This window comes from Prinia subflava, chromosome 8, assembly GCF_021018805.1.
Source record: "Prinia subflava isolate CZ2003 ecotype Zambia chromosome 8, Cam_Psub_1.2, whole genome shotgun sequence".
NCBI lineage: Eukaryota > Metazoa > Chordata > Aves > Passeriformes > Cisticolidae > Prinia > Prinia subflava.
The window spans coordinates 25,779,555-25,803,550 of NC_086254.1; the positions used below are offsets into that span (position 1 = coordinate 25,779,555).

The 23,996-nt window shown below is 46.1% G+C and overlaps 1 protein-coding gene across 2 annotated transcripts in view; it reads left to right on the forward strand.

Moving 5' to 3' along the window:
• PHACTR3 (phosphatase and actin regulator 3) overlaps window positions 1-23,996 on the forward strand; it is a 94,308-nt gene that overhangs the window by 64,278 nt on the left and 6,034 nt on the right. For both annotated transcript variants that reach the window (XM_063404262.1, XM_063404263.1), the window contains exons 8-9: window positions 1,423-1,576; window positions 21,575-21,630. In XM_063404262.1, coding sequence (XP_063260332.1) covers window positions 1,423-1,576; window positions 21,575-21,630 — 210 coding nt within the window. The remainder of the gene's footprint in view (window positions 1-1,422; window positions 1,577-21,574; window positions 21,631-23,996) is intronic.

Here is a 23,996-nt window from a genome sequence, read left to right on the forward strand (position 1 = left end):
TTATTCATGAGCACTTATTCTCTTCTAATATTTAGATGTTGCATGTATCCTTGCATTTTAACCTGTTCTGGTAAATTATGTTTCATTATGAACAGCCCACCTTTGATTGACAGGGGGACTTGACACTGTTAATTAGTGTTTTGACCCAAATTCCTTTAAAGTCAATGACAAAAATCCTATAGATTATATCACTTTCCATGCCCCCAAGGTGCCCTGCCCTGGGACACTCTGCACTGGCCAGGGCTGCAGCTCCGTGGACACACCGAGCTCCTTGTCCTCGTGCAGTGTCTCCACAGAAACCTCCTGACATGGCCAAATTCCTCTTATGACCTCTTTAAAATACTCTAGAAATTGGGAACGTGTGCAGGGATACCCAGGAGTTTTCTAGCCCTTCTTTTAGGTTGTTTTCAGCAGGAATTCTGTTGATTCCTCTGCACCCACTCCCAGCATGGTGGAGGCTTGAGAAACCCTATCAGAGTCCCAAGTCTGTGGTTTGTGAGCCAAAAGCTTCTGATGGAGTCAGATATTGAGTTAGCAGAAGGCTCGGTGTGGCAGCAGCCCAATCATTTAACTTCCCTACCCATCTGTTAAATGTATATCTGCTACTTCAGACAGGGCTGCGTGCTTTAATTTAATTAATGCTTGCAACAGACTGTGAGAAGGTTTCAAGGAAGGTGCTAAATAAGGGCACAGCTTTTAGGCTCCAGAAAGGGGTTTTGAGCTGATTATGGTTTCTGAAAAGTTTAACTTTAGATCAATGCAGCTACCAAGAGATTTTTCACTGCTCACACAGGGAAACCAAAATTACTCTGCCCCACTCTTTCCAGCAGGTAAATGTAGGAAGGAGGTTGTACAGACCCCTCCCTCTGCATAAAGAAATTTGAGATCAGTAGTGATAATAATAATGGAGGTCCACAGATCCCTAGCAAATAAAACCCCAGTATTTGGGAATGAGAACCTATATAGGATTTAGAATCTTTAGCATCCTTTAAAAAACAGACTTTAATCCTATCTCAAATGCCAAACAAAAATACCAATTAAATGTCATTTTCTTTAAAAATGAGGTGACCTTCTCTACAAAAGGTGAAGCATTAAATGAAAAAAAAAAACAACCAAACCCTTTAAAGCAAAAAGAAACCAAAACAAATTAAGCTTCTATTACACACCCTGCTCCCAAGATGAAACAAAGATTTAACTGCAGTTCCTGCATACCCTGAGGAAAATGTTCCCTCTGCATTTGCAGTGGTTTTGTGTCTGAGCCCTGCTCAGCTGCAGTGCAGCTTTCTGACATTAATGTGTACAATGCTCCCTGCACAGCAGCACACAGATCACTGTCACCCAGTGCCAGTCCTGCCTCCAGAATTCCTGTTTCATCCCCAAGAGCTGCCTTTCTAACAACTTTCCTTTCAATGTGTGTCCCAGGTACTTTGCCAAGAAAATGCAAGAAAGAACTGCTGGCAGTAAAACTACGGAACAGACCAAGTAAGCAGGAGCTGGAAGACAGGAATATTTTCCCAAGGAGAACAGATGAGGAAAGACAGGAAATCCGGCAGCAGATTGAAATGAAACTCTCAAAGTAAGTGTTGTGAATGAGAACAGGGAGGAGCCTCCCTTTATGATGGAGCATCCTCTGAGCCTGTCACCCACCCCAAGGTCCATTGCCTGCACGGAACCATCCTCAAACCAATACAGAACATTTTCAGCTGTCAGTCAGCCACAGGAGAAAAAGTCTTAACTCCCTCTTCAGTCAGGATTGTCTTGATTTCAAGGGAAAACTAGACAGAAGTCAATTTGGGAGACAAAATCCTGCCAAATCTACCTGCAGCTCTGGTGCTGCAATCAAGATTTGGAGGTCCTCCAGAAAACCCAAATTTTACTGCTATTTACCCAATTATACTGCTATTTTTGCTTTAACAAAAATAGCAGTATAATTATTTATCAACCTGATTTGGCTTTGTCAGCTCTAGCTGAATGTGAGGATAAAGGCAATTGTTAGAGATGCATATTTACTTGCCCAAGGGAAAGCTGCTGCACTGGTGGCTGCACTGGTGCCTTAAGGCAGAAGCAGCATTGCCTCACCTGGGGCAGGTGCCTGTGTACGTCCAGCTGCAGGCACAGCAGGGATGCTGTGGTTTTGATCAGTAACCAGGGCAACAGGGGAGAGCTGGGAGAGAAACACCATCATTGTGTGTGCAGCCTAAAGCAGAGATTGAAGGTAACTGGGAGGCTCAGACTGCACCATTTGGGTTTTGTGTGTGCTTTTTTAAGAGCTGCATTTGGATATCTGCAAACATGAATATTTTAGAGGAGACAAAGTGGCTTGTTGAATAATCTGTGCTGCGCTGCCCACACGGGGACAGCGAACACTGCTCACCGCCAGAATGCTTGGAATCAAATGGGGAAATATGAATAGGAGCTCATTTTCAAGGCTTATTAAATATTAAATATCTCAAGCCTCTCCTGAAAGAAACATTTATTGATATTTAGACTAACTCATTCATGTGCATGCTTTTGATTAAACTTTACCTCTGGGGACAGGGAATGAGAACAAATGTGTGGATCAGAGCACAAGTCCTAATGGGCCAGAGTGTATGGAGGAGATCATCTCTGCCTTCACCACTCCTGCCCTCAGCTCAGGAACAAGCTGCTGAGGGAACACTGAGGAGGGTTTGGGTGCCCTTCATGGTGCCCCTGCAGCAGCACAGAAGGAGTTCTGGTCCCTCCAGTGTCAGTGACTGCACAGCAGCACCCTGCACCCAAAGGGGAGCAGCGCTTTGTGCCAGGGGCTGCTCAGCTCAGTGCAGGTGGCAGACCCTGCCACAGAGGACGTGCATCCAGACAAGCAGAAAAGACTCCCCTGCAATGTACATTGAGTTCCAAGAGTTACAGACAGAGCAGGTCATAGGTGTGTCCCATTAATCACCTTAGGAAGCAAAGGTGGGCCGTGAACATCCTGACCTTGCAAGCCTTGTGCATGCATTTCAGGGAAATGCTTCACATTGCACCCCAATATCATTAATTCCATTATTTTGGCCATTCAGTAACTCATGAGATCTCTTCATATATCAAGAACCTAATTTAATTGCTTTAAAATACACAAAAAATAGCTTCCACCCCACTGCATCACTAAAACCGAGTTCAACCATCACAAACTATTCACTGAATGAGAAGATTGTCACATCCAGCCCCATCTCATATTGCTGAAATGCCTAGAAGGTCACATCTCTTTCAGCCCTGCCTGACCTCTCTTGGTGTGAAAGGTCTGATGGAACTGCAGCTTCAGGTGCTGTAACTACAGCTTTACCCCTTTATTTTCATTTACCATTTGTCTTGCTTTAATAATGAGCCTAGAGAAATACTGTAAGGATTGCATCCCTAGAGTCAAATGTCAGTACAAGGGGACACTGCTGGACAGGTGAAAGGGGCTGGTCACCACCAGGAGGCAGAAATTTGCTGTGTGTAGGTGAATGCAGCTCAGGGAGCCTCCCCTGCCTGCTGGGATCTCATGCAACAAGCTGGGGTGCAGCCCATCAGTGTCACTGGTGATGTCTAGAGGATGGCTAAAAGCCATCTTTGTTCCCAGTGTTGGAAGCCAGGCTTTAATTTGGTTCCTTCTTCCCGGAATGTGGAAGATTGAGCGCATTTCGGGGAACAGACGGCGCAGAGATTGCTGGAATGGCCAGGAAAGGCAAAACAGATTGGGAGCAGTCTCCCACACAACTTCCAGCACATATGTGCTGGCAGAGCTCAGCTCAGCTCTTAACTCATCCACCAGAATAGAACACAACCGTGCAAACAAGCTCAGGTGGTGGATGAATGCAGGAAAATATTTACAACACCAGGAAGAGCAAGTGGGTGTCCAAAAAACCCAACAGCCAACCAACAAAGTAAAAATGAATTCTGGCAAAGGCCAAAGAGCCAAAGCCTGAGAGATATCCCTTTGGAGTTTCTGACTAGGACTCACCCCACGAAACCCAGGCCACCCCAGAGCCCACACTCAGAGCAGAGCCTGGCTGTGGTGTGGAAATGAAACCAAACCGGGAAGAGTGAAATTCTTGGATGAGCTTTTGAGGTGTTTGCACTCATTCATTTCACTGGTACTTGTGCAGCACAGTCTCTGTGTGACAACTTGGAGGTTTATAGCTAAGGAATGTGGTGCTGGGGTGGGAAGTGCTGCCTGGGAGATGGGATCCAGTAGGAATGTCTGTTCTCTGCAGGGCTTTGCCACTACCTGTGCAGAAAAGAGCAGCACGTTGCTGCTGCTGTAATAGTAACACTTAGATAACAGTAAATCATGAATCCGTGTGTACCATCAGGCTATAGATCTGTGTTTAGCACAAAGAATGATCTGTGGGCAGATTAGCAAGTAGTTATTCAATGGCTGACTGCATAAGAATGGCACATAACCAGGCGGTTGTTAACAGGGTCGATATTTTTCAGCACAGTTGCAGGGGTTTGATGGTTTGTAGCTGTCTAGCAACTTGCCTCAGCCCCACAGCTGACACAGCCTCGCTCTGTACTCGGGAGGGAAAGATGTACTGACATAGATAAAGTGCAAAATACACCATATAATGGTGTTTATATAGCTTTAAAAATGGGGAGACGAAAGAATAGCATCCTCTCAAAACCGCTGTATTATTTAAGTGGTTCTGGTTGTAACACATTTCAACAGTAGCAGTGAACCCGCTGAGAAAAAGCAACTCTTTGCTATCACTCTGATGGGTGTTCATGAAGCCAAAGCTAAACCCCCTATTTTCCTTCACTTTCCCACTCGTTCCATCTCAAAAGAGAGATTGGGAAATTCTGTATTTTGAGACAAATTCTACTTTTACAGCAGTGCAAATCTACAGACTTCAGATTTATTATTGACTGACAGCAGCGTGAGAAGAGATTCCAGGATTCATTTATGTGCATCGCTGCTTTTGAAAAGTGTATTTCCTGTATTTCGTGCTCCCAGCCAATTTAATCCACCACTTGTTGCCGTGGAAACGTGGCCCTTCCCCTCCTCCTCCCTCCAAACCGGCAGCATTCCAGTTTTCCCTGTGCTGTAGTGCTGCTCTGACTGATCCATGCATCCCCAGTGCCCCAGAGCACGGTGTACACTTGGAATACTCCACTGTGCATTAGGCAACAGGGCTCCCAACAGGTCTTGGTTCCATTATTACATGTTCAGAGCACAGATAATAAGCCCTCAATGGAATTCAGTGAATTGAGAGCTGGTTTTGTGTCACGAGGCAGAAAAGACATTTGCAAGTACGATTGTTTGCAATATCTGCTTCCTGTCTTACAGACACGCTTTGTTCTAGAAGGGGTTTCAGCTGAAACCTGGAGGAGGGAAAGACTTGCTAGACTGAAAGGTGACTCAGGAAAAGGTGGTTTAATTAATTTTGATATCTGTTTAGAAAGATGATTTTTGGAGTGCCTGAGTGGCTCGTGCTTCTTGAGAATATAACCACAGTTAAAGACACTGCAGTATAACTTAATGTCTCAATGAAAATACAACTTCCTGGCAAAGATTATACTTGTAATATTCACTTCATGTGCTGCTTCACCTCCTCTGGTATTTGTACAAGTACACAAGATGCGTGAAGTGGCACTTAAAAGATTATGGGGACAGGAATTAAATACAGAAACGTGGGCAGGGGAGTCAGACAGGAAGAATGAAGGGTTTGTGTCCACAGAGAGGAACCAAAACTTGAGCACCTCAAGCTGATCTTTACCACATTGAAAACATTGTCTTGGGTAAGTGGATGATGCTGGGGCCAGGTTTCCTGGCAACAGAACATGAAGAGGAGGCATTTTTATTCAATTGTTACCACATCTGGAATCTGTAGCTGTGGTGCTGCCCAGAGGTTCCTGGTGAACATTTTCGAGTTGACTCACTCAGGAACTGCAGATGTAGCTAAAAGCACACCCAGATGAGACCCTGGTTTGTCCCTCAGGTAACAGAGTGTGAAGCTCACAGTGCTCTGGAGGCAGAACAATACCAAGGAAAAAGCACTTCAGACTGGCAGCCTAAAAGCAGAACAGCACCACAGCTCATCACAGAGCACTCACAAGGACAATTTCACCTACTGAAACACAAAAGCTGTACCATGTTTCCCAAGGACAGCACAGCCAGTGCCACTTCTCCACAGAAATGTCTCAGAGCAGCTTTGCTCACTGAAAAGGCATCAGCCTCTCAGACTGAGACATTCAGCGGGAACTAGGCTGAACTTTGGAGAACATTTTGTTTAGATACACCAAAAAAAGTGGTGTGTTGGTACATGTACAAACTACTGGTATCCCTAATGCAGAAGTTTCGGAGATGCTGAACTGAGCCCAGGCTAAGCTCACCTGGAGATCAGCAGGGGTTTTTTAGGTGAATCTCCAGCTGTGCTCCAACTCCCGGTCACTGGACTAAAAATCAGGGAACTGCCCTAATTTCAGAAGGCTGGGAAGACTTGACTCAGATTCATTGCAGAGACAGAAAGGCAGGGGGGCAGGTACAAAGCCCAGATCAGCTGTCAGCACTAATTAGCTGTGTACAATTTAATGCGTTTCATTATTGGGCAGGCACCATCCAGGTAACCATCTCGCTGATGCTAAAAATAACGCAGCGGGCGCAGCGTGGGCGTGTGTGCACGGCTCAGCTCCTCACACGAGACAGGAGCTAAATATAGAGCCACAATTTAATTCTGTGGGCGTGTGGGAGCCGAGGGAGTCTCCCGTCTCCTCGCTCTGCTCCAGCAAGACGTGATGCTGGCAGGGGGACCAGCTGCTGTCAGACCTGCTCATGGCTGCAGGATTTTATTAAGAGCTTGCACAGCACCCATGTGCTCAGTGAGGATTTGGGATTTTTTTTTTAATGGTTTGCCCCTTTGCAGTTATAGCCTCTGCTTTTCAGGCTATGGAAAAGAAAGATATTCTAAAGGAATGGGGTGGGGAGCAGTAGGAAGAATGGAGGAAATGCAAGTGAAGCTGAGATTTTTTTTTGGTGCTGAGTCCAGGATTAAGAAGTCCAGATCTCAAGGCATTAATATTCCCTGTGCTCCTCCTTGGTGTCAGGCAGTGGCACACAGCTGGAAAGCCTGTTGTGAACACAGTGACAGACAGCACTGGCCTGGTCAAGGGGCTGGGGGTTAGTGCTTGCTGCCAGAGCTCCTGAGACAGCCTTCAGTGGTAAAAATCGGGAGGAAAGGGAGAAGACTCAAGTGTCATTAACGTCTCCAAGCAATAAGTAAGTTCAGCCTCCTGTTTACATGGCTTTTCAAGTCCAAGGGAGCTGCAGTGCAGTTCCAACAAAGGATTAGAGAGGGTTCAAGTGCATCTGTACATGCTGTACCTTGACTACGCTGTCCCCTTGTCCCAGTGCCTGAGAAAGGTTTGTTCCCTTTCAGGTATTAAACCCCAAGACTGGAATGAACCTCACTAACACCAATCCCTGATCAGCAAGTGAACCTGACCTCCCCGAGTGTGTGATCAAATCAGGCCCTCCAGACAGAAGCTCTTAAACCAGAGGTGCTTCCCTGCTTAAGCAGTGCTTGCACAATTAATTATGGAGTACCCAGTCAGCTCTGGGCAAGAGCCATGATCTGCAGCTGAACCAGAATGAGCAATTTGCTGTCTCAGGCCAGCCCACAGCTCGTCTGGCAAGAATTTCTGAACACACTAATTTATTTATAAAGGCTTGAAACAGGGTTGCCTTAGTGCTGTGTTATTTTCTGGTTTGAACACATGCACATGACCCAGAGCTGCTCTCAGTGCAGCACTGTATTGCTGGGGACTCAACATTCACCCCCTGCTGAAAATGTGGGGTATTTGTGCAAACATGAGGCATTGTTGCTGCAGAGGCAGTAAATTCTGCCAGGTAACAAATTCCCAGTGCACAGCTGATTGAAGGTTGTCTTCTGGGAAGACACCATCTCCTCACACTGCTCTGTTCTGCTTCCCTGGCTTGGTGCTGGGAATTCCTAATGAAACCTGTTTTCTACAGCACAGTGAAGGCGAGGGCAGCAGGTCAGAGCACAGCAGGTAAGGGAAGAGCAGAGCAGCAGGTGGAAACACAGATAGGAACATACAGGGCCTTTTCTGGGACACACAGTCAATTCCTTGAATAGATCTGGCATAAGTGGCACAAGTCAAACTAGAAATAAAAAAATCAGAGTGCAGAAAACCGTAAGTATCACAGGGGAACATAATCACATAAATAAACTTGCGGGAAAACCGCTTAAGCAAGTGTCATTGAATAAGGAAAAAGCCATTTTGGGAAGAAAACAGTGCACTTGTTTTGCCCTGCCAACCCGCCCACTAACAGCAGCACATGCTCAGCTCAGATCCCTTCCCAGAAATTGGGCACCTCCACACGCCTGAAGATGTGGGCTCTACCCCAGTGCTGAGACAAGCAGTCATAAACCAAAGAGGAAATGCATAAAATGCCAGTAATGCTCTGTAATGCTTCACCTTACACTGGATTATGATTCAGGTCCTTGAGCTTGTGTGGGTCTGCAGTACAAGCAATTAGAGAAAGAAATTACTTTAATTTAATTTGCAGAGCTTAATCAATAGAGACCAAAGTAAGCTGCTCTGGTTGTCACAGTGATTTGTGCTGTTGTGGGATGAAAACCTGACCAGAACAAGATGCTGTGACAATTGTGAGCTCCTGATAACCCAAGGGCTGGGCAGGAAGGGATTCAGGCATTCACAGTGCCAGCCCTCACTTTGTATAGGCACAGTCACCGTGTCACTGAGAGGATTTAGGATTAGGGGTTTTTGGGTTAGATATATTAATGAAATTCAGGAAAAAATGTTTTCTGCACTTAAAGCCAAGCACTTACTTCACTTAGTTGGAACAGAAGCCAGATGGGATGGACAGTGTGTATCTGACAGGCTGTGAACTGTGTAAGCACAGGCTCAGCCAGAAAGGGGTTTGGCTGCATCTTTTTTAACACATCCATTTCAGATGTGCCACTTGAAAGCATTTGAGAAGAGAGGGGTAAAGTTTGGATGTTGTGTTGGTTCTCCTCCCACTTGCCTTTCAAACCTAACAGAATTTATAGGCAGACTGGGTATCAATGAGTGTCACCATGACTGTTGCAGTGAATTGCCTGCAGAATACCTAAATGGTCACTTCTCCCATAAAATCTGAAATGTTGCTTGGTTTGGAGAAGAAAAAAACCTCCTTACTGTGCAGGGCCACAGCTGCACACACTGTCCCTGGGGGCACAGCTCTGAGTTATCCCTGCTTTATGGGGAGGGGTCTGAGATTAATCACCTGAACTTTCCCATGAAGTACTTGATGATATCTTTGGGCTCTTTTCCAAGAAAACTCAGTACATGTGTCTCAGTACATGTGTCTCAGTACATGTGATCCAAGGAAACTGTAATTCATACCCTGCAGTTTCTGGTTCACTAAATTCTGTGAGTTACTACAGTTCCCTCCTCCTGCAGCTCTGAGCACAACTTCTGTAGCCTGGTTCATTCAGGATTTCAATTCCTCCAGGAACAGAAGGCTTGGGCTTGCTGCTTTCATATAGAAAAATCTGGGTCAGTCTAGCACAGTTTCTATGTTTTTGAAATAATTTCAGAGAAGGTGAGGGAGGAGAAAAATGAAAGAAATAAATATTTAGAAAATAGAAAGTGGGGGAAGGAGAGAAAACAGGTCAGAACAGAAGGTCACTGATTTTCCTCAATAGATGATGTGCAATTGTATCAGTTATTAAAACATGGCTCTTAGCTGTGTTTGCCTGTGCCCACCTGGCAAGCTGCAGCTTTACAAGGTCTTGGGAGCTACTTGAGTCAGCCAGAGTACTGCAAGTTCCCTTCAGGATCTGTTTTTCAGGATAATTAACTCATCCAAGTGTCCAGCACACCTTGACCTCTGCAGACTCTGGGGAGTGGTTTTTCCTGGAAAGTACTCTTCTAGCTTTTCCCTTAGCTCTCATATGTAACACACCAGAAAACAAACAAACAAACAAAACCAAGGACTTTCAGGTTTATAAATCCATGCTCATGGTTTTATCCAGTGAAATTAAGAAGAAATGAACCACACCTTTGGGGGTTGAGGATCTCCTCGTGTTGAAAGTCCACTTATGCAGAGGATATCAAGGCAACTGGGAAACAAGAACCAGCAAGTTGGAAAGAATCTGAGTCTCTAATCACATTAGAAACAAGTACTGCAATGATGTGTCACTTATTTTGTTTTCTTGAAGCTATACAGAATACTACCCAGGCAAGAAACAAAGAGCAGAATAAAACCTGCCTCACTGCAGAAAAAAACCCTCTCCAAATCAAGACTTTGTGGCTCACAGATGAGCCACCAGTGTCATTTGCTTGAGATGATCATATTCATTAAGCAAATTAAATTCTGAATGAATTAATACTTCATTAGTTTCTCAGAAATTTTGTTTTAAAAAAAAATTACAGCCAGGCCCTCTCAGCAGTCTCTGCAGAAAGCAGCTGGCCTGCTGCACAGAGATCAGCCTAATTTGAGGGTGTCTGCAAAAGCCACATTCTGGCCAGGCTACACTGCAGCCTTGTTCTAATCATCCCTGGGAGTGGCTGCAGCAATCCAAATACCACCCAGCTGGGGAAAAATCCTCCTTCTCAAGAAAAGGTTAAACAAACTCGCACTGATGTGGTAAGGGAAGTTGTATCTATGGGCGTTGTGCGGTTAAGCTCACAGAAATCCCTTTATCAGCCTGTTTACACCATAAAGGAGAAAGGTGACAGGGAATGATGAGTGTGGAGATGCCAAGCCCAGGTCTGCAGGGGTGATGGGAGCAGGAGGCTCAGGGTTAGCAGGGATTGGGGTGGAGGACAGGCCCAGCACTGCAATGCTGTGATTGTGCATCAGCTGCAGCGACACAACAGCTGCAAAAGGCAGGAAAATGAGGGTCTGAGGGAGGGTGTGTGCACAGAGCCAAGGCCTGCGTGAGCTCTGACAGTCACTGCGGCTCCCACAGCTCTGCCTGCCCTTCCCCAGCCTGCACTCCCTCCTCAGGCAAGGAACAGCTCTAAGGATGAGCACGGAGGTGGCACAATGGGATGGGAACTCACAAAGGTTTTGTGTGGCAGCCTTGAGCTTTGTCAGGGAGAGACAGTGCATGTTGTACCACAACAAACCATGGCTGGAACGTCCAAACATGATGTTACATAATTGAATTATTACATTTTATTCAATTGAGGAACCTGGATTTCAGAAGATCAGAATATTCTGTTCTGTGGGAAATTAGCCAGCAAATTCTATTTGGATTTTTGTGACCATAACTAAACACAGGATTCTAAACAAAGTTAAGGAGGGTCCCAGAAAGCTCTGGGGAAGAGCAAACAGAATACGAGGATGACATTTTAAAACTCAAATCCTCCCTGTATTTTCCTGTAAGTCTGCAGTGCTCAGTGTCATACTTCGTGGCATCGAGTGACAAGTCCTACTACTCACCCTGTTCAATTTAATAAACAAAGAAAAACAGAATTACTGGAATACCACTTGCAGAGGGAAATGAATAAATTCCCAGAGGGGCTGCAAATCTGGTTTTTTACACAAGACAGTTTGCCCCAGTCTCCTATTCTGTACAACAGAGATAACCACACAGACAAGCTGTGCAGAGCACTGTGAGAGCTGCTGGTGAAAGAGCTACAAATTGATCATTATTGAGGGGACTCACACCCCTACAGACTTTTTGGGCCACATTTTTGAGCTGTTAATGGAATTTCTCATTTCACCCCGCACTGAGAGAAGGAACACTCTTTGTATTGAAAAATCAACAGATAACCTCAAGAGAAATTTTGAAAGAAGCAAAATATTAAAAGGAAATAAATGGGAGTGCAGTAAAAAGCAGGATTCAGAGCCTGCTGTGGGCAAAGGCTGGTATGGCTCTGGTCAGTCAAAGTCAGAGACAGTGTGAGGCCAAGCTGTTGGTCTAACTGTCCTGGAAAATGCTGGGCCAACATTAGTGTGCACGAGAGGAACAGAAAATAGTACAGCAGATGGTGAAATGCTGTCTGCAGGCAGGGATATCCCATCCTGTTGGAGAGGCTGTGTGGGTGAGTGACAGGCGAGAACTAGAAAGCACTTGCCTTGCCAGGGGGAGCGTTCCCAGAGAGATTCCTGCAGCCTGGGAGCAGCTGTGCAGCCACACACACACACACAGTCCCAGCAGGGCCTGCCTGTCCCAGCAGCATTTGCAGCTTCAGAAATTGCTGTCATTTAGGTTTTTCCTTCAGGGGTTATACAAAGTACTCGGAGAGTGCTGCATTTGCCTTGATTTACTTCAGTAATTAAGAAAGCTGCTCTTTGGCATCAAGCCTGACACTACAAGGAGTTTGCAAGAAGTGCCACAGCCTGTCCCCTCGTGCTTGGAGCTACTGCTCACATAGCTTGATACCCCCAGCTCTGGGGTAAATCCTCACTGCTCCTTGCAGAGGGCAAAGACAATTTGCAAAGGTTTCTTTGTCACCTCCCAGACTCTGCAGATTGCCAAGGGGTCCTTGGTATACCCCTGCAGGTGACAGGGAGGGAGGTTCTCCAGAGCTCACACCTCATGGGGAAATTCCCAGCAGCTCAACCAAAGGGAAGAGGGGCCTTTCTCAAATTGTTTTGCACAGAGTGAGGGGGACGAGGAGAATTGACACACAGCTGGCAGCCCACACACACCAGTACTTTGTGTGCTCTCTGCAAATCCAGCTGTGGTTTCTTCCAGTGACCCAAATCCCACAGTTGTACATTGCAGTGGCATCTGTTGTAGGGGCAACTGTTTCTGGATTAAACGCACAGTACTGCAGGATCTCAGTGCAGCCCTGAGCATCCCAGCTGAGGCCAGGACATTCTGGGACACTTCCATCCATGGACAACGTCTCTGTTGCCCTCTGAGATGGAGCTAGAGCTACAGATGGGACTGAAATGTCTCTGTCATCCTATCCCTGTCCTCGCTGACTACCATGGCTGAAATTGCATTCCTGGCTTCCCAGGAAATTGAGTCACGAGCCTTCAGACATTTCATTTTGTGCAGGGCACAAAGGTGGCTGACAAGCCAGCCTCAGCCTCCCTGGAGGAGAACAGGCATGAACATTGTATTAGGGATTGTTCATACAGTGAAGTTAAAATCTAGCTTTTTTCTTTTCTTACCTTTCCCCCGCTTTTCTTATTTTTTAATCATAACCCACTAAGCACTCAGGAGTGTGCAACTGTTGCTAGGACAGGAAAGTCTCAGGTCAGTGGTGTCCCCACCACTGGGCTGAGATTTGCTTCTGTCTGCTGGTTATTTCTGACTCCCTCCTGCTGCTCATGCAGTTGCTATCAGAGTTGATTTTAGTATCATTTCAGCAGTGGCAGATGTCTTTATTTAAAATGATATCATGGTAATAAACACATAATGGGATAGAACTAAAACTCTGGGATTTATATGATTGCTTTTGTTTGCCTGTCCTGAAGCATCAAACCCACAATGTTCTCAATTTGCCTGAGATATGCAGCATTGCTTTTTGCTTTTTCATTCTGTGGGAACACAGGGCTCCAGAGTTTTATTCCAATTTCAGAGGAAAAAAAAAAAGAAAGAAAATCTATTGCTTTACAGTGAAATGTTATTAACCATTTTTAGTAACCTGCACAGTGTGACCAGGTCATACCCAGCACTTGGTTTCTGCTGGAAGAACCTTCAACTCCCATTTTATACCCACCTGAAGCTCTCCTCAACCTTCAGCAGAGGAGGGGGGCTGGGAGCTGCACCACTCATCCTGTGATTTGAAGAGTGTGTTCTTTCAGCCCTTTGCCTTGCTGAGCTATTTTTACCTTGAAAGTATTCCCCAAACCAGCTCTTTGCCCAGCTGCAAGGCAGAGCAGAAGTGAGAACAAGCTGCTGTTCATGAGAGCAGTGCTGCTCACACCGACATTGCTGCTGAACACGACACTCATCAAAACACAGACAGGGAACACGTCTTTGGCTGAACAACCTGTTGTACTTTTGTCACCCAAATGACTAAATATTGTAATTCTTTCACAAACAGGACAGAGCCACTATCCAGCAGCTGTGTTAAACCACAGAGTGGGGAAGCAGGTGGAAGGGAGAGGAGGAAGCTGCTGCTCTGAAATAAGCAGTTATGACATTCGAACCCCATGTCAGCATGCTAGTTCTTGCATATTAACTAATAACTCAGATGAAAATTAAAGCTGTTATGTTATGTTGGTCCCACGACATGCAGCAGCATCCTCCAAGAGTCCTTATCTGAGTGTGGAGAGAGGTTTGAAAGCAAAAGCCTCCTGAAGGTGGTGGAAGGATGCTCAGCATCTGCACTGAGCTTTGCAGCAATCTTTGAACTGGGTCCTGATCTGCTCCCAGCTGTGCCTGGCCTTTCGTCCTCACACCTTGGGAAAATGAGGCACCCAAAGGTCAAATGCAGCAGGGCTTTCACAGGTGGTGAGAACAGTGCTTATTCTCAAGCCCTCTCCACTTGAATCCTGTGACACAGTTAGATCCTGGCTGTGGGGGTGTTCCAGCCCTGCCAGCCCTGTGCAATAACAAACCTGTCACAGGCAGGTCCTTCAGGGACAGGGGGTTATGATACAAGGGTCATGCTGTGCAAATGTGGGGTTTCTATTTCAGCTGAAATCTGAACTCTTTGCAGGGCTCCTATCACAGAAATGATAATGATGGACAACTGTAATTGCCCGGTGGATGAGTGACAACATAATTAACTGAACTCGTGCTGATTTGCAGCTTTGAAAATCCAGACAGAACTAAAGGCCAAACAAATAAATAACACATGTATTTAGTCACAGAGGCTATAAATATTGCCTTATCTGCAGTTTTCTTATTTGGATGCAAAAAATAGTTCGCGATGGCACAGAGACACAAATAGCAGGGGATTTTAAAGAATGCAACTCCCAGCATTTAGCAAACCAGCTCACCCTTTTCACACTGCTCTGAGCTCCCTACTGCCAGAGAACATCAGCAACTGCTCTTAGGATGATACTCTTGGATGCTCCAAGGGCTGGAGAACCTCTGCTTTGGGGGTGTTCAGCCTAGGGAGAAGAAGCTTCTAAGGAGACAATGTTGGGGCCTTCCAGGGATTAAAGGGGGTTATAAAAAAACAGGGAGAGCAACTTTTACATGGGCAGATAGCGATATGTCAAGGGGGAATGGTTTTAAACTGAAGGTTTAAATCAGGTTAGATTAGATAAGAGCAAGGATATTTTTACAGTGAGGGTGGTAAAAAACTAGAACAGGTTACTCAGAGAGGTGGTGGATGTCCCATTCCTGGAAACATTCAGTGTCAGGTTGGATGAAGCTCTGAACAACCTGATCTACTTGAAGATGTCCCTGCTCATTGCAGGGGTGTTGGACAAGATGCCTTTAAAGGTTCTTTCCAACTCAAACTATCCTGATTCTATGATTTTCCTGTTACGGGAAATGCTGGCACATCAGTTCCCTCTTTTTACATGATCCAGAATTACCTTGGGGTAAAAACAAGTTTGTGTCTCGGTGTCTGCCTTCTAATTTCGTACAGACAGTAACAGAGAAGTCCCACCCACCATGGATTTACTACTACCCATAATTGTACATTGCAAGCAGGCACGGTGCAGTGCGTGGGTGACTCAAAGCCCTGGCACACATCCTCTTCACAGCTACTTATAGGAAGGATGAAAATAAACTTCTTGTTGAATTGAACATGATGTTCTGGCAACAGAGATGCCAATTTAAGAGGCAGAGCCTCTGCCTCCTGATGGGCAGCAGACACAAGCAGCTCTATGAGAAGCAAAACCAGGGCACTCCCATTTCTCCTCCCTCTGCCTGGGCTGTGAGAGGGATCCTTCCCACCGCCCCCCTTCCCGACTCATCTGCAAAACCACCTGACACGAGGAACAATCAATGCAATTGCTGCTGGCTACAGCTCATTTACTGATGGTGGATTGATTGCTCACTTGTCAGTCCAGGGTCCACGGGCACATGCACGTGTCCAGTTCACTCCTCCCTTTGGAGAAGATTGTCACAATCACATGGATCTTACTAACACCAGCAACAGGATTCCAAAGTGTAACTTTTGGCTTCAGCTACAAATCCAAATGAAATTCGGTTTTTGTGGCAATCATACACACAGATACTGTGCAACAGATTCTATGAAAAAGTATATTTGGGAAACAGGAACACATTTTGGGGACAGGTAAGAAACCACACAAACCTGAGCTGTTTTTCAGTGGATTCTGCCTGAATGCTTGCTTGAGTCTGCCAGGAAGGTGAGATACAGGCTAATAAGAGGGAGGAAGGGTGGGCTGAGTAGAAAGGACGAGCTGCCTGGGGTGTGGGCAGTCAGCATAGCCCCTCATGCACACAGGGGGCTGTACCTGCTCCAGACTGGTCTCTCACCAGCCATTCTGTGCCACACCTGCAAGGCCTCAGCTTTGCTGGGATGCAGCTCCCACAAGGGCCAAAGCAGACATTGCTGGGGGAATTGTGAGGGCAGAGCACTTGGCAGCAGCTCCTGCTCACAGGACACACTGATGCCTTGCCCATCTGACAGCAGCCCCTGGGTGCTGGTGACATGATCCTCCGCCTGCTGAGCACTCAGTCACCTGTAACTGTCCAACAGGATCAATCCTTGTATAACAGTGGTCCCAAGACATTCATTCCCTTCAGCGTGAAGGAGACAATCTGGCAGTGTGAAGCAGATATTGATCCCCTGATCAGCAGTCAGAGGCACATGTGCGGCTCGCTGGGCTCACAAACATGTGACCTTGCTCCTGAGGGGACAAGCCCTTTGTGGCTTCCCCACACTCCAAACCCTCACCTGCACTTGTGCTCGTGTCCAGCCCTTTCATGGCAGGGTTCTGATGGCAGAGGGAAGCCTGTTTTGCTGCAATCATACACCACACATGCCCCCCAAGGGAAACAGCCAGGCACCCCAGCTCCCCTGCCCCTCTGAGAGCCCAGGGAGCGCTCGTGGACGTCAGAGGATTCCCATGTGCATCTTGCACAGGGAAAACAAATACCTGGAGGCCATGTGCAAACTCTGAGCACCTGAGGTGCCCTGAGAGCCAGAGCAGCTGGCTGTACCTGCAGGGTGTTCTGGGGAGAACCACAGGTGACTGAGCTAATGCAATGACCTGCTCCTCTCACCCACGGGAGTGACACTGGGAGAACATGGGAGCAAGCAAAGTCTTTGGCTTCTGAGAGATTATAATAAATACCTATTATCATCTCTCTGAGCCCAAATTACTGGAGAAAGCATTCCAAAGGTAGTCTGAAAATACACCCAGAACACTCACCAAGTTTCAAACACCTGAAGAACACCTGCTCTTTGAAGGTTAATGCTGACTTTGCACAGAACAACTGTTACACAAAATCTTAGCAATTTTTCTGAACATGAGAAGCAGCTGCACGTGAAGTGCTGTGTGTCCATCCCCTTTTACCCCCACACACTTACAGTGACAACTTTAGTATTGTGAGAAAATGTTGGTTTCCGTCCAAACTCTGAGCATCTCTGACACATGGGCAGCAATCTCTGAATTTTATCCAGGCACCACTTACAGCAAAGTGACTCTGGTGCCTCCAGCCATGCTCAGTTTCCCAGAGGCAGCTGCAGTCACCTCTGAGGTGCTGCCAGTTCAGCTCCACTTACTGCTGCTCTTGGCATCCCTTGGTTTAAACTAACAGAGAAGCAAAATCCTGGTCTGAGCACCCTTAATATGAGACCATGGCAGTTCCAGTGACACTGTGGGGGAATCTGGACAGAGGTAGGACTTACCTACAAGTTATTCAATCATTTTCAAGAAAGGTTCAAGACCAAAAGAACTGGCCCCACAGGTGCTCAGAGGGAACACTCCTGCCTCAGCAGGCAGCACAAAAATTACCAAACCTAGGTTTTCATAACACCCAAGAACATACAAGCATTAATTGGCTGTTTTTCCCAGAAGCAAGAAATAGGTATCAAAATCAGCTGAAAGGAAATCATTACTGTCACACAACAGAAGTGGTGGACTACGTGCGTGCTCCCCGTGGAGCTCACAGTCACCTCGCTGAGGTGAGTCCACGTGGGGCTGTGAATCCCTGGGTGAAAAAAGAACAGAAATGGAAAGCACAAGACTCACCCAGCCACGACCACGCGGTGTTGCAGCAGTGCTGGAGCCTCCTGTCCGCCTCAGAGCTTCCAATGGCACCTGCAGCCATTGTGCACAGCACAGCAGCCTCAGGGGGCCCGGGTGCGGCCTGCGCCCGTCCTCCCTCAGGGCCAGGGACTTCACTGCACCCGCAGGAACTGAGGCAGGACCCTGACCCAAAATCACCTGCCTCAGACAAAGTCCTCTCTCTGCAAAGCCTGTGGAGACCACCCATGGTCACTGAGGGCTCAGGCTGTAGCATTCACAAAGGCTCCTTCACGGCCTGTTCCATCCTCCGGAATCACACACCGGAGCGATCCTCCCCTGCGCCGCGGCCTGCTGTGAACTGTTATTCAGCTGGAGTCTGTTTCCTTTAAATATGAGATCTGAGCATCCCCTCTCTGGCTCCTCAGTCTCTCCATGCCGTCTGTTTCCTTTAAATATGAGATCTGAGCATCCCCTCTCTGGCTCCTCAGTCTCTCCATGCCGTCTGTTTCCTTTAAATATGAGATCTGAGCATCCCCTCTCTGGCTCCTCAGTCTCTCCATGCCCTGTTCCTCCCCATGGTGTGAGGGGAGCCGGGGCCATTCCCTGGGCCAGGTGTCCCTCAGGTGTGGCGGTGTTCCTGAGGCCGAGGCTCCGGCTCTCCTCAGGGATGGACAGTCCTGCCAAGGAAACTCACTGAGCACAGCACACAGAGCAGGATTTCACTCCTAACAGCTTCAGAGAAAAAACCGTGAAACAAATATCCAGAGCAGAGCACCTGTTGCTCAGAGCCTGCAGCACCCAGAGGACGGCTCACACAAGCAGAGGCACAAGCTCACCTGAAATGGTTTCTCACATTAAAGCTCCTCCAGGAGGGAGGTGGATGTTGACAGGGGTAACCTGTGCCCTGCCAGGAGCCCTCAGAAGATCTTGTCTGTCCTTGCCTCGCCCTGGCTGGCTGCAGGTGGGCTCTGAAGCGTGGCTGGGGCTGCAGAGCTGCTGTGGGGTGAGGTGTCCTCCGCCACCCCTGCAGCAGCTCGGGCACGGTGGGCTCTGCCCCAGGGAGGGTCTCACTCTGAGGGATGGTCAGACAAGGCAGTGAATTCACTTTACAGGGGGTAAAGTCCTGCAGAGATCGAGTCTGGAGCCCCAGGTCACCCCGGGCCAGCTCAGTGGCCCCAGGCTGTGCTGCAGCCCCTGTGACCCACCTCTGTCAGGGCATCTGGAGCCCTTCCCTTCACCAGCCCCAGCCACCCCACAGCAGCTCAGAAAGGAAGCAAAAGTTGATTCTGGGCACAGAGAAGCTTCTCCTGAACAGCAGAAATAACAAATAGATATGAAATCTCCCCAGACCTTGATAGCAATGTCAGAGGTTTTTGCCACTTCTCATTTGATTGTGACTCTTGCTGCACTTGGTGGTTTCATTCTATCCTCACCTTCCCAAAACTCTGTTAGAGATTTATTTTTAAACAAAATCTGTATCTAGTCTTGTGACTGTGGCACAAAGTTTGGAAGTGTGGTCTGTATGTCTGAAAAACTCAGGAGAAACCCCTGCAATGCTCTCATGTGCACAAAATCCTGGGTCTGTCTGCACCTTTTCCTTCTTTTGGGGGTAAAGCTGAGGGTATGCACAGAAAAATGGACACTTTACATGTATTTACCAAAGCTGAAAAAGCAACAGGGTTTAAATAATCAACCATCATACATATTGTATATGAGCATTCACACAGAATCACGGAATATTCATATACATTTGCATTCTCATACTGCTCTAATTATTCTGTTGGGCTTTCAATCTCCCAGTTTAAAAGGGGCCTCTGAAATCTAATGCACAGATTTGGGAGAATTTATCAATCTCACATGGCTGGGCTGTAATTAAGAATGGCACTGAGAGAGGCATATGAGCTGCAGGTTGGGTGGACCTTTCATTTGCAGATGAGCTCTCCAAGTAAGTCATTCTTCCCTGATTTATATTATAAAATGCACTTTATCTGTTTCAAACAAGCCTAGCCAGACTTGTGTAACTTCTGAGACATGCAGGGAAATGAGAGAGGAGTTCAAGGGTAACAGGAATTAAAAATAGGTGTTTAAAGCCTTTAGTTTTAGCATGATTCCTGTTTCAGCTGGGATTATTGCAGCCTCTGCTGCTGGAGTATCTGGTTTATTAGTCCAAAGAGACCCCAGAGGTCAGGAGAAAAGCCTTAGGTGATACAAAGCATTAGGTAGGAAGAGTGAGAGTTAGACTGTAAGAGCTCAACTAAGTTTTCTCTTGGTGTGAATTTAGTGCAGTAGTTGTGCTGCTTCCTGTTGCCAGGGATGAGAGGTTTTCCTGAGAGTTTAACTAAAAAAGGCTAAGGAGTTGTTGGTCTGATAACACGACCACAGAGTTGATTTGGAATGTATATTGGGCAAGGCTTACAAAACAAGGAAAAATTAGAATCAGGCGATTTTACAGGTTTTTTTAAAGCGTGTTAACAATTACTTCATTTTTCCATCTGCTGTATAGCTGATAAAATGTAGATCCCGTTACAGCAGGACTTTATAATTATTCCTTTATTCCCTATGCCCAGCAGAGGAATAACTGCAGCACTTTGCAGTGTGGTCCCCGCTCTGAGGTTTTCTTTGTCTCTGTAACTTCATCTCCGGCTTGGCAACATCTGCCGAGAGCAGGCGAGGAGGATCCTCAGCGCTGCCAGAACGCAGCCCGGGAAGCAAAGGAAACTCTTTCCAATCTGCTGCCTGGATTATGACAGAAAGGCAGCAAATTCAGCCTCTGTGTGTGTGTGTGTGTGCCTAGGGGAGGCTCCCATTACCTGAGGTCCTCTGCAGATAGCACGGAGCCTCGTGGGGGAGGCTCATTCAGTATGCGCAATAAAATCGCTGTGGCACCGATCATATGATTTGAAGACTCAATCCTGAGGCAGCACTGCTGAGAAGGGGAGGTGGAACCAAGACACTCACCCAGACAGAGCGAGGCTGTGAGCAGCACACGAATTGCATTCAGCAGGCGGGAGCAGAGCTGGGGGATCGGGCTGCTAGAAAACCACAGGAAAGCTTTATTTCTGCCAGTCTGCCTGCAGCCAGGATGCACGGCTGGAGGGAGTAGAGAATAGGAAATGTGCTGCTGCGTGTGATTAAAAAGGTGAAGGCAGTGAGAGAGGCAGAAGATGACTGTGAAACTCCTTTGATAAGCGCCTTGAGGGTGAATTTTACCTCTGGAGAGTGCTGGTTCCCGCTGACTGTCTGGAGAGTGGGATGAAAAGGATGCACATTCCAAGGAAGCATTTCACTGACAGCAGAGCAAACTAGAGGAGAACTTTTACCTGCATTTCTGGCATTTGAGAAAAATAATAGAAAGAATTCTCTGCCTGAATTTTTTTTTTTTTTTCCTTCTTCGCAAGTCCTGGAGAGGGATTTTTTAGTCCCCTCCTGAGGAAAACACCAACCAGAAGTCAGAATTCTACAGACTTTTCAAAGAACAGGCATGGTACAAAATGTCATTTTGGTGTTTTTCCGCAGGCGACTCAGCCAAAGACCCGCTGTTGAGGAGCTAGAAAGAAGGAATATACTGAAACGTGAGTACTTTTTTCCTAAAGTATTTTATGTGTGTTGAAATCAGTGATTGCATTTCCAGAACATATTTTTTTTTTAATAGACAAGTTAATTCACTGGGATCATTTTCTGTACCTAAAAGTTTTAATTTTTCACAAAGACTTGCAATTTTAGGACTAAAAGAACCGTTCAGGTTTCAAATAATTTTCATTTTGATTCTGCTGTTAGTAGTGTCCATGAGGGGAATACAATCCGAGTGTCACGGTGCCATGAGAACTGGAGGGACATTTTTCAAGACGTGGATTTTCAAGGCAAACACTGAATAGCAGTGGCTGTACAGTGGAAGGGGGAAGCATCCTTGCAGAGATGTGATTCTCCCCAGCCCCGTTTGTTCCTGTCACTGGAGATCTTCCCAAAGCCAAGGCAAAGATCAGCCTGAGATATCAGAATTATTAGAGAGACAGCCCCAGGCCTGCCACAGCCACTGCCACAGGAGAGTGTTCTCAGCATCTCTCAAATTCACAAGGCAAAACTTGAAACTCTTTTCCTAAATGTTTCCAAGGGATCAAACAAGTGATGAACATAATCCCTTCCCTTAAAACTGCTGAATTAGGGGAAGGTGAGAGACAGCTTTGAAATTGTCTCTACTAAAGATCTCAAAAGGGGGAATCCATCTGTTATTCAGTCTCTTTAGCACTGAAAGACAAAATCACCCAGAATAATGTGAACTATAGGTTCTCATTAAAAAGCATAAAACATAAAGCCACAGAAATCTGTCACACAAGCAGTGCTGCCTACACTGTTTCATTTATATTTAATCATGTGATTGTAATTCACTAGGAAAAAAGTCATCAACATTGCGTTATCTAATTTCATGTCTCAGAACTTTCTTAGTGGTTCCTAGGGAAAAACCTTATGCTTTTGCCATTGAAGTTATTTGGGATTTCATTTCAGTTTTCACAGAAAGGGATTCCATTGTATAATGTGTATTTAGCAGGATTTTTTGTGCAGTTCCAATGCACAGATCACACACAGTAAAATGAGCTCTATTTTGCATGTGCACAGTTCAAGGAGGAAAAGGAAACCCTCTTTGCAACATGAGTGGGTGAACTTGGCCAAACTTCACCTGTCATCTACCAGAGAGGCAGGAAAATGCAGTGACCCAAGATCCTGAACTACGTGGGGACAGATTTTCAGGAGTCAATAACCAAGATCCCTGAAAATCTGTTTCTTTGGAGTTTTTTTCCTGGCTAAGGAAAAACTGATCCCCACTGAAAAAATCTGTTCCTTTATGTTTACTTTTCTGAAGTGTGCTGGTTACATCCTTAATCTGGGTTAAACTGACCAGTTTTAATAATAAAAAAGTTTGAATACATTCATATAATGAGCTTAGAGAGAGATAAAGCAGAAAGAAGATAAAGCAGAATTAAAGATACTTCCTGAATACCAGCTAAACATACTGGTCTAGATTTGTATCTCATTTAAAGAGCTCCCAGCATGGAGCAAATTTATTGACTTCTGTTGAGTTGCTCAGGCTTTACACAGGTTCAGCTGGGATCAGAACCACTTCCATTTTATTTACCTCTTATATAAAAAGCTGAGTATCCTGTGTAGCTGTAGCAATGTAAAAACCCTTCAGTGAAATCTCCACAACCTCTTCCAGGTGTAGTAAGGGTTTGTGCAGTTTTAAGTTGTGCATTTCCCAACATCTCTGATGTTCATAATTGGTACTGCTGACAGAAGTTCTTTTATGGACTCAGGATTCACATTTGTACAACTCTGGTAAAAAGAGAAGCATATTGTAAAGCACAACTACTGACACTTTAAAGCAAATCTCAGCACAATTTCAAAAAGTGATTTCTTGTCTCCTTTAGGGAGTAGTTTCTGAGATAAAAGTAATCCTTAAAAAGCAAACTTAAAGCCAGCACTTTCTTACAATTTTGTTGAGCTTCCAAGTTCTTTAACCACGGAAACACTGCTGGCTTCCCACCAAGCATGAAAAGCAAATGAACTAAAATCCCAGCCCAGGAGTCAGATGTGCCCTTGCTGTACCCACAGAAACCTGCACTCACAGCCAAGAAGGCACCCCTTGAACCCCCTGTGCAATCCCTGTGAACCCCAGGAGATGCTTTGGTGTCACACAGAGCTGAGAGCTCCCTGAGGAGCTGGCAGAGCTCAGAACGAGTTCCAGCCCCCTCAGAACTGGGAGCATCTCTGCTGAGATTTACAGAACCAGCCCTCAGCAGTGAATGGATCTGTGTGGGCACAGTGATGGTGATGGGAAAAGCCTCTCTGGGTTGTCTGAGCAATAATGCCTGAGTTCCAGAATCCATTGCCAACATTTCATATAAAATCTCAGGTTATTTAATTTTTTAAAGAACTATTTATT